Here is a 9,944-nt window from a genome sequence, read left to right as displayed (position 1 = left end):
TTAACGGAGCTTTTTAAAAATGTTGCAATTTGAACGTTGTGTTTCATAAATTATAAAACATATTTATAATATAAAAATAAATAAACCCAGTTCAACTTGATAAAATATAACCGAAATATTACCTTCGTTTGACAAATCAAATGTTTAAATCTTCGCTCTAAATATTTTGAGCTCACAAACAAAAAAATATTATTGGAACTATAACACTTACCATACTTTAATAAACTCGACTTTAATTAGATTGATATATATATATATATATATATATATATATATAATAAAAATGTTAGAGACAACTTATATATATATATATATATATTCGATAAAAATGTTAGAGAAAATGTTAGAGACAGCCTCACACTATTAGAACTCTGGCCTTTCAAGTTAGTCTTGTACACGTCTTAAGGAATCTCTTCATTGGACGAACCTAGATCGAACAAGCTGATGACTGGGCTACTCCGCCCCTTTTACTATGACGGTTGTACGATGGTAGCTGGTTGGACTAACCATGGTTCAGTTTCTCTCTTCTTTTTTTGGTTTTAAGCGTTTATATTTTGCTAAAAAAGGTTTCAATAATAGTAATATTATTCCATAATTATTAAAAAAACCACATTTGTAAATATTATTTATATATAAATGAAAATTTAATAACCTTACCAACATCCAACCTCTTATTTATTTATTTAATAGTCAAACCTCTTATTTAATTAATTGAGCTAGCAGTTATATATGTATAGCTCCCAAGGCCCAACTTCTAACTAGTCGATATTCAATTAATTCCAATTCCAACCTGCAACAACCATCATTCCAGAGGACAATTTGGTAATTTTGTGTGTTCTATTGTTTTATATATAATAATCTTTTAATTTTTTAAATTTAAGCATATATTAGTTCCTCCAACCAAACCTAACTCCCGTGGTCCCCACTCGTTGTTCCTATTTTGCCTTTCGTTTTAAATTTATACATTATTTCCGTGCATCAATCATAATATTCTACCTTTAACTTAGACCATTTCATTTTTAGCTTCCTAATTTTAAATTTTATGTTTCACATTTATTATAATTAAATTCTGAAAATATAAACATTTTTTAAATTTTTAAATACTTTTTTTTTTACGCTAAAAAATGGTCCAACTCAAATAATATCAGCCGTACATCTCAATTATATCTTCGAACATATTATCTCATTAATATATTTTTATCATAATTTTTATTTATTTATTTTTAAGGATATTCATTTATGTTGTGAACCATGTTTTTCTCTCCAATAATTAAATGGGAACGTGAACGAATATTATATTATCCGTTATTATTCTATTTTTTATATTATATATTTTATTTAAATTGAAATTTGAAGTTATATTTTATAATATTAAATTAAGGTGTACGTTGTTAAAAAAGTTATGGCTAAACATTTTAATTAATTTTTGTGCGTAGAATATTATTGAAATATATAAAAATTATACAATTTAGAAAAAAAAAATCCTTAATAAAATATTTTATTAACATTAAGGAATACTTTAATGGGCTTTTCATCAACGGCCCATTTGGCCCATAACTAGTTTACATCAACGGCCCATTGGGCCCATAACTAATGGGCTTTTCATTCGTCTTCCACTTTCCAGCCCAAATGGGCCCAAACAATAAACCATATAATTTTCTTCTACCGACAAATAATTTTATTTTAAGTATGACAAATAAAAAAAATAAAAATCTAATTTCTTAATTTAAATTCCCATTCAACTCCTCCACGCATTATTTTCAACTTATTTTTATTAATTAATTCAATCCTCCAATTAACTACACATACTAAATAATTTTTTTATTGATTTGTGACGTCATCGTTTTTGTCCACATCGATAATACTAGTCTCTTCGTCCCCCTGGTGGAACGTAGTAGAAGGAAGCATTTGGACAAGGAGGATGGTTAGTGTTACATAGCTAAATCAAACTTGGCCACGTGGACCCATGAGAAGCTGACGTGCGTGTTCAACAACTGCTGATGAGTCAAACACGTGGGCACTTATTCAACTGCTGAAGACAAGGAACTGACACTTGTCCTTTCTCATCCTTCTTCTTAGCGGTTAATGTTATTAGTTATTTCCGTTGAAGAAGCTGCCTTCGCTTTGCCTTCACACGTGTAGCACCGAGCGTGCGAACTGTGGGCCCTGAAAAGGCTGTGCCGGTAAGATGGGCGGTTGGTTGGGTCCCACTTTGTTCCCGACCCGACCCATTGACCTGTGATTCTATCCTCTTATTCTCTCTATATATACTGCCTTCACTCTCGGTTTTCCCTCGCTCTTTGTATCCGAAGTTCTCTACACGTTTTCTCTGTAACCATCTTCTTCCTTTATCTTCCTCTTTTTTCTCCAATTCAATTCTTCCGAGCCGGAAATTCTTGCTGTTCTTCGAATCTCTTTGTTCCATCTCCTCTTTGATCTGTTTCCAGAACGCATTTTCAATCGGTTTATTCAGAAGCTTTTGTGTGGTATTCTTCTCATCGTTCTCCATTTGATCTTTCGTCCTGCGATTTTCATTTCCTGGAATTCTATATCGGTTTCTCAACACTTGTAAGCATAATTTTTCTCTGCTGTGTTTTATATTTAGTTTATATGTATTGTTTTTGTCGACTCTGCTCTTCGTTTCTGCTAGGTTGGTAATTTTTCACTTATGATGTGCCTGAGATGACTTTTATTGGAGTGTAGTGATGAATTTGGAATGATTTGGATATAATCTTCTGTTATCGTTTTTTGAATCTCATTTTTAGCTGTTTGTTTCTCGGCCTCGGTTCAGGCATGGTACGAGATTTTGTTTGTTCCTTGATATAAAACTTGATAGTACGAATCTCATTTTGCAGATCCATGGAAAATTTGGGAAACGATTTCCTCGATTACCTTGTTGATGACTATTACGACGTGGATAATTTCGATGAGGACTCCTTTTTTGGTGACGACGAAACGCAGAGGAACGGCGACGCGGAATCTCTGGACGATGATTTTGAAGAGGATTTTGAGATGGTAAATTATCCGTGCCTTTCCAGCTTTTTCCCTTCATGTTTGCTTTGGTTAGGGGATCGAATAAACAATTACAGAAAATGACGTTCGGCTTCGACAGAGCAAGTCAAGAACTGATACATCTGCGTTGGAAGCTAGAAATGGGAAAGATATACAAGGCATACCTTGGGAGAGGCTTCATTTTACAAGGGAAAAGTGCCGCGAGACACGTTTGAAACAGTACAAAAACTACGAGAACCTCTCACGCCCTCGCGAAGACCTCGAAAAGGTCCGTGGCTCTGTCGTTATCTTACTTTTTTTGAGCCATTGCGGAATTCTCTCTCTTTTATAACTATGAGAGAATCGCTTTTCTCAATCAACAAATTGAGAATGGGAGACGTCGATTTCGTTTGGCAAGTTGCGTTTGATTCAAGTAAATTAGCTATCGCATGTAATTCCCAATTCACTTACTTGATTTTTAAATAATATAAAATATCGATTTACTATTCATACACTTTGTCGTAATCCCCCCGGGCTACTCTCCTTTATCACGTTTCAGAAATTGAAACAAACACTTTTATGATTGAAGAATAAACATTTAAATATCATGCACCTAGATAAACTATCTTACGCTTTATATATATATATATATGTAATCAGTTGGTTTTCTTGCCCTTTCTCGTTGAACAGGAATGCTTGCAAGTAGAGATGGGACATGCTTTCTATAACTTTCAGTTCAATACGAGGCTTGTGAAGTCAACAATTGTGCATTTCCAGGTTGAGATTCTTATTCATCGCATTTGTTTATTGTTCTTATCATACTGGATAATTATTTTCGGTTTAGATGTTCGTATTTAAGGTTGTTTAGTTTGGAGCTGTTTTTATATCTGATTGAGGTGGACTACGATGTCTCTGCATCGTCCTTTTTTTTTTTTTTTTTTTTTTTTTTTTTTTTTTTTTTTTTTTTTTTTTTTTTTTTTTTTTTTTTTTTTTTTTTTTTTTTTTTTTTTTTTTTTTTTTTTTTTTTTTTTTTTTTTTTTTTTTTGAAGTTTATCCTTATTTATTTTAATATTTTTACTCCAACCATTGCTGGGTGGTGCTTTATCCACCGAGCGTGCTCAATTTGGAAAAAAAAAAAAAGGTCTCCTGACGTAGTGGCTTTGATGAGTTGTCGGTGTTAAGATACTGATAAAATCAAATTTACCCTAAACTCACCTGCTTAAGATTTTGGGTTCAAGGGTGATTTAGATAATATCAAAGTAGGAGTAGGAGATCTAGTGTTCAAACTCATTTAATGCAACTTCCACCCAATTAATCTTAGTATACTTGGTCAGGAAGACGTTTCTCTTTAATTTATGATTCTATGTTCTCTCTGTTAGACGAACACGACTCTCCACAATGGTATGATATTGTCCACTTTGAGCATAAGCTCTCATGGCTTTGCTTTGGGCTTCCCCAAAAGGCCTCACTCCAATGGAGTTAGTATTCCTCACTTATAAACCCATGATCACACCCTAAATTAGTCGATGTGGGACTTCCATCATCCAACACCTCCCCTCGAACAAAGTGCGCCTCCCCTTAATCGAGGCTCGACTCCTTTGGAGTCTTAGTCATTTTTGACTGCCTTTGAGGAGGGGCTTGGCTCCTTTTTCTTTAAGAGTTCTTTGTTCGATATTTGAGGATTCGAGGATTTACCCATCTATTGGCACGAGTAAGTTTAGGGCATGGCTCTGATACCATGTTAGACGAACACGACTCTCCACAATGGTATGATATTGTCCACTTTGAGCATAAGCTCTCATGGCTTGTTAGACGAACACGACTCTCCACAATGGTATGATATTGTCCACTTTGAGCATAAGCTCTCATGGCTTTGCTTTGGGCTTCCCCAAAAGGCCTCACTCCAATGGAGTTAGTATTCCTCACTTATAAACCCATGATCACACCCTAAATTAGTCGATGTGGGACTTCCATCATCCAACACTCTCAAAGAATCAGTTCCTCCCACAGCCAATATTAGTCATATTGCAGCTTAAAGAGTCTTCCTCTACCATGGATTCAAGCGCAATAGAACTAGTCTTTTATTGGTTGTTGGTGTTCAAATCATTGAGTTACAGATTTGCTTTATGCTTATGGTATGCACTATTTCTTTCGGCACTTAACACTGTTTTGTTATTGCTTCTCCCAAGTGGGTGAACTAGTTCTGTGGAGCAATTATGATAACTGTACAGTCAACTTCTAGAGTTACACCGTCCTTGCCTTTTTTGTTTTTATAATTTTTCTGTTTTTCCCTGTAGATGCAACGTTTCTTTTGATGTGTATCCTTACTTTTTGTTTCGAACTTCTTGTGAGGAGGTTTTGATGTGTTACTTTAATGGCTGCTAACTATGATATATGGAATTAACCTCTCTCTGTCATCTAGGACTGCTATTTCACTTTATTTCAGCATGTAACGCAGGTGGGAGTTATAACTGAGCAGCTGGCGCAACCTTTAAATGGTATGATAGGAAACCATCTGAGCATTTAAGGCATAAGAGGCTGTATGAAAATTGCTTTAGTTAAATGTTATCGATGCCCTACTTTAGGGGTCTGTCATCGAAATATTTTATTTATCCCCTTACGCACTTAATGATGTATTTCAAATGCAAGATCTGCTTTGATGCTTCAACTTGGATAATTTGTTTGATACTCTTCTTATTAAGTTTATTTTGTTTGGCCTATGTTGTTCTACTTTATTTTTTGGTTAAAAGTGTTGGCATCCACATGTGTCAACTATAATTTTCGTTGAGTTGGCCAAAGCACGCATTCATTTCCGTTGGGAGTCTTACTATTCTTTAATTTCGATTTATTGCTTTTGATAATTTAATACATGATTGTATTTTTAGACAGAATTCCAATTTCTCAGTTCTGGAGACTGGTGTTCACTTTCACCAGTTGCTAGTCAAACATTTAATTATGTCTTGTCTTTGTATTTCTCTCAGCGAGATTGTATTTATCATTGGTCTTAAATCTTGAATCCTTCGAAGATTATCTCATGTAACTGTAAAACTGCATGTGTTGTACTCTGAAATAAGGCTCAGAGTCCTGGGGTGGGGTGGAAGGGAGGAGGCAGCCTCTGCCAAGCGGGTGGGCCTCACTTATCGTAGTTAACCTATGCCTTTGTATGCCACGTTTCTGTTTCTGTTTCTGTTTCTGTTTCAAGGTTGTCTGGTGGTGGCCGAGTCCGTATTTACTTTGCAAGGCCTAAAAGCATCGTTGTGGTCTCTAATTTTACCTTATTTTGTGCACTTTTTTCTTTCCAATGTTTTGTTGGAACTTTTCTTTTAGTTCATTCTTTTATATAGTTTTTTGGTGTCCTTGATAATTATAATGTCTTGTTGTTTCTATACAAGCAATTGGTTTTTTATTTTCACCTGCTGTGTGGAATCAGCATTCTGCAGGGTGATTTGGTGAATTGTTTGTTTACTTGCTCAAAGTTGTGTTGTCCTGGTTCATATGTGAAATTCAGTGCTGTCAATTAATCACAGAATTGACGACATTTTAGTATTCTAAAGTTTATTAGTGAAGTCAGTTAGTCACAACAGAGCGATGGCATTAGGTTTCTAGAGTGTCCCAGCTGACAAGTTAGTCAAGTATTTCGCTTTCTGGAGTTTGTTGAAGCAGACACCAGAGAATCTTATTTATTCATTATTTCTTACTCGTTTTGTTATCTTAAATTTGAAGATTTTATCTCCTAAACATCCTACGGCAGTCACTGATGTCGCCACAACTTCTGTTTTTGAATCTGTGCAGCTGAGAAATCTGTTATGGGCAACTTCAAAGCATGACGTATACTTAATGCAGAACTATTCAGTGTTGCACTGGTCTTCATTGCTTCGAAGGAGCAAAGAAGTACTAAATGTAGCTAAACCAGTAGTTCCCACTTTGGTATGTGGTGCTTCGTTGTGAAGACATCCTTCCCAGATATTTGAATGCGCATATTGATTGATTATAGTTTTGATGGCTTGTGCAGAAACTCCCTGGACTGATGTCTCAGCCACTTTCCAGAGTACAGATAAGCACTATGGCGGTTAAAGAGAATCTGATTGTGGCCGGTGGTTTTCAAGGGGAACTTATTTGCAAGGTGTGCAAGTCGAGAGTTAAAAACATATGACCACACACTTGATAACTTCATATTCAGTTTCCTTGTGGGTCTGAACATTTAATTTTTGTCTTTCTTATGCTTCGTTCAGTACCTAAATCATCCTGAGGTTGCATTCTGCACAAAAATTACAGCAAACGACAATGCCATCACTAATGCTGTGGATATTTATCGAGATTCAACGTAAGCATCACTGTCAATGGGCAAAATTAGCCCATTGAGTTCCTACTAGCATACAAAAAAATAATACCACAGTTAATGATCATTCTTTTATTGCAGTGGTGGAACAAGGATCATGACGGCGAATAATGATGCCAAAGTCAGGATTTACGATGCCGTGACTTTCTCTTCCCTTGGCTGCTTCCCGTTCGACTGGTCTGTAAATGTGAGTGCCATCAGTCGGTTTTTCTTTGTTACTGTTTTGATAATTCGTGGCTCTATACTGTTCACTTACACCGTTCTCTTACAGAACACATCCGTCAGCCCTGATGGCAAGTTGCTTGCTGTTCTTGGGGACAGTCCAGGTTGCTTGATCACTGATGCGAATTCTGGCCGAGTGAGTATTTCTTGCCTTGCCTTTTCAGTCATTTTAGGAAGAGAATGGAAAGGGGCAATAGAAATAGTAGAATACTAAATGGTAGGTTTGAACAGGCTATTGGGTGCCTTCAAGGGCACCTAGACTACTCTTTCACCTCCGCTTGGCACCCAAATGGGCATATTTTGGCCACGGGAAACCAAGACACAACATGTAGGCTGTGGGATGTGAGGAAAATGTCGGAGTCCATAGCTGTTCTTAAAGGGAGGATGGGGGCTATAAGAGCTGTAAAATTCAGCTCGGATGGTAGATTTATGGCCATGGCTGAGCCAGCAGACTTCGTCCACATCTTTGATACCCAATCTGGTTACATTGAAGGGCAAGAGATTGATATGTTTGGAGAAATAGCGGGCATATGCTTCAGCCCAGATGCTGAATCTCTATTTGTTGGCGTGTCTGATCGAACCTACGGGAGCTTATTAGAGTTCAACAGGAGACGTGATAATAGGTATTTGGACTCCATGATTTAATGCCTGGCCTGGAACCAAGTCTAAATAACCCACCCTTCAACAGTTTGTATATGGGTCTGAAACAACAGTTTGTATATGGGTCTGAAAAAGGGTAATAGAGCATAGACATAGTGCTTGTATACGGAAGTCCGGAAAATTCAGCCTGCATAGAACAAATAAGAGATCTTTTAGATTCACGCGTTACAGAAGCTTGAAATCGCAAGTCCAATAATTCAAAGCAAATCATAAAAATAGCACAAACTAATTAATATCACAAAAAATGCGAATTGGATCTATAAGCCAATCTATAGGTGTTTCTTTCGTTTCTCTCTCATTCATTCAGCTAAATGATTCTTTCGTTTCTCTCTCATTCATTCAGCTAAATGATGACGATTTCTTTTGCTCTTGAACTGGATTGAATTGTAAACTCGAATCTTTGGTTGTATCTTTTTTCTTTCTTTGTTTTTATTTGCTTTTAGTTACTACTAAAAGAGATCCTTGGAATTATGCCTTGATGCTCGGGTCTTTGTAATCTTTGGTCTCATATTTGTCTATATTTATCATTTAAGTGGACAGATTGTGTTTTAAGCAAGAAACATGAAAATAAATTGTTTGAAACTGGGATGCTTAGTTATTTCATCACAATTATTCTTTACTCTTCTATCCATATCCCCTAATCTTCTCGTTTTTTTTGGTCAAAACTTTGATCAAAATGATAGTATTAATGAATTAATTTGTATCTTCTCGTTTTTTTGGTCAAAACTTTGATCAAAAGGATAGTATTAATGAATTAATTTGTTTATATAGTTGTTAATGTAAAATAACTAACGAGATTTGTTGTATAAGGAACTATGATTTTTTTTTTTTTTTTTTTTGTCTTGAAATAAAGGATTTTAACTGACAAAAAAATATTAATTTTTATTTAGTCGTATAACATGATTTAAGAAACAACGCCTTCATCGATTGTCATAGGCACACTGGCAGGCACGTGACCGACATCTTCAAAGTCTCCATATTACCTTCGTCCCGTTCAACATGCTCCAATATCCACTCCGGATTCCCACCCTCTCTCATTCTTTCTCTTCAGACGCTGCACTGAGCGCGTGGTCTTCACATCATCGCGCCATCGCTTGTCCCACACACTGAGGTGGAATGCGCGTGGGCCAGTTCACAAGAGTAAAACCCACGGCTCAGTCTGCAGGATCAGGCGCCGGAGCCCAAGAGCTTCCTCCCCCATGCACGTGCCCTGTTCCATTTCTACCCCCACTTTTATTCTTCCCTCCGTAACCTGACTTTAACTATAGTTCTCAAAGAATTAACCATGGTTAAGCTTTCCTTCCAAATACCAAAAGTCTTTCCCTGTCGTGTCGCCCGTTGGTCGCCTCCCTTTGAATTCAACGCCGGCGACTGCATGGCCCCCCATATTTGCATTAATCTCAGCCGTTGGATTCCAAAACATCATCATCACTTATCTCTTGAATTCGTGGCCCCACAAATTCTCTCTTTAAACCTTGGAGTAGATTTGAGAGAATCATTTTACCAAAACCACAATCAAAATTAATTGATTTCCAAGATATTTTTTACAAATCACCCCATTCAAATATTCTCATTAACTATTCAGTTGACCATTCAATTTTATGCTAGCATAATTACTCAACTAGAAAAAAGTATAATTTATAAATTAATTTGAATTATATAGGTTGGATGAAAGTCCTCATCGCTAATTTAGGGAATGATCATGGGTTTATAATCGATGAATGCTATCCCT

The 9,944-nt window shown here is 36.1% G+C and overlaps 1 protein-coding gene across 9 annotated transcripts; it reads left to right on the top strand.

Moving 5' to 3' along the window:
- Positions 1-2,295: 2,295 nt before the first annotated feature.
- Positions 2,296-8,419, top strand: LOC111443576 (uncharacterized WD repeat-containing protein C2A9.03-like). Of its 9 annotated transcripts, none has more exons than XM_023081448.1 (10): positions 2,296-2,568; positions 2,856-3,015; positions 3,113-3,280; positions 3,682-3,768; positions 6,784-6,918; positions 7,004-7,114; positions 7,224-7,315; positions 7,412-7,517; positions 7,602-7,688; positions 7,784-8,419. In XM_023081448.1, exons 2-10 carry the CDS (start codon positions 2,860-2,862, stop codon positions 8,195-8,197), a joined length of 1,356 nt encoding a protein of 451 aa, XP_022937216.1. In that variant the 5' UTR covers positions 2,296-2,568; positions 2,856-2,859; the 3' UTR covers positions 8,198-8,419. The 9 variants fall into 9 exon arrangements, with proteins under 9 accessions (XP_022937216.1, XP_022937214.1, XP_022937215.1 ...); XM_023081446.1 differs by having other exon boundaries at positions 2,306-2,568; positions 3,104-3,280; XM_023081447.1 differs by having other exon boundaries at positions 2,312-2,331; positions 3,104-3,280.
- Positions 8,420-9,944: the final 1,525 nt, after the last annotated feature.

This window comes from Cucurbita moschata, unplaced genomic scaffold (assembly GCF_002738365.1).
Source record: "Cucurbita moschata cultivar Rifu unplaced genomic scaffold, Cmos_1.0 Cmo_Scf00005, whole genome shotgun sequence".
NCBI classification, from domain to species: domain Eukaryota; kingdom Viridiplantae; phylum Streptophyta; class Magnoliopsida; order Cucurbitales; family Cucurbitaceae; genus Cucurbita; species Cucurbita moschata.
Note: the sequence above shows the minus strand (reverse complement) of the source record. Positions and strands in the feature narration are given on the sequence as shown.

What these genes read in the sequence shown, in the direction of transcription:
- LOC111443576 (XM_023081446.1), top strand. Translation starts at nt 2,860, where the DNA reads ATGGAAAATTTGGGAAACGATTTCCTCGATTACCTTGTTGATGACTAT. An exon ending in TTGAAGAGGATTTTGAGATG is followed by an intron (nt 3,016 to 3,103) that starts GTAAATTATCCG and finishes AATGACGTTCGG; the next exon opens with CTTCGACAGAGCAAGTCAAG. An exon ending in GATATTTATCGAGATTCAAC is followed by an intron (nt 7,316 to 7,411) that starts GTAAGCATCACT and finishes CTTTTATTGCAG; the next exon opens with TGGTGGAACAAGGATCATGA.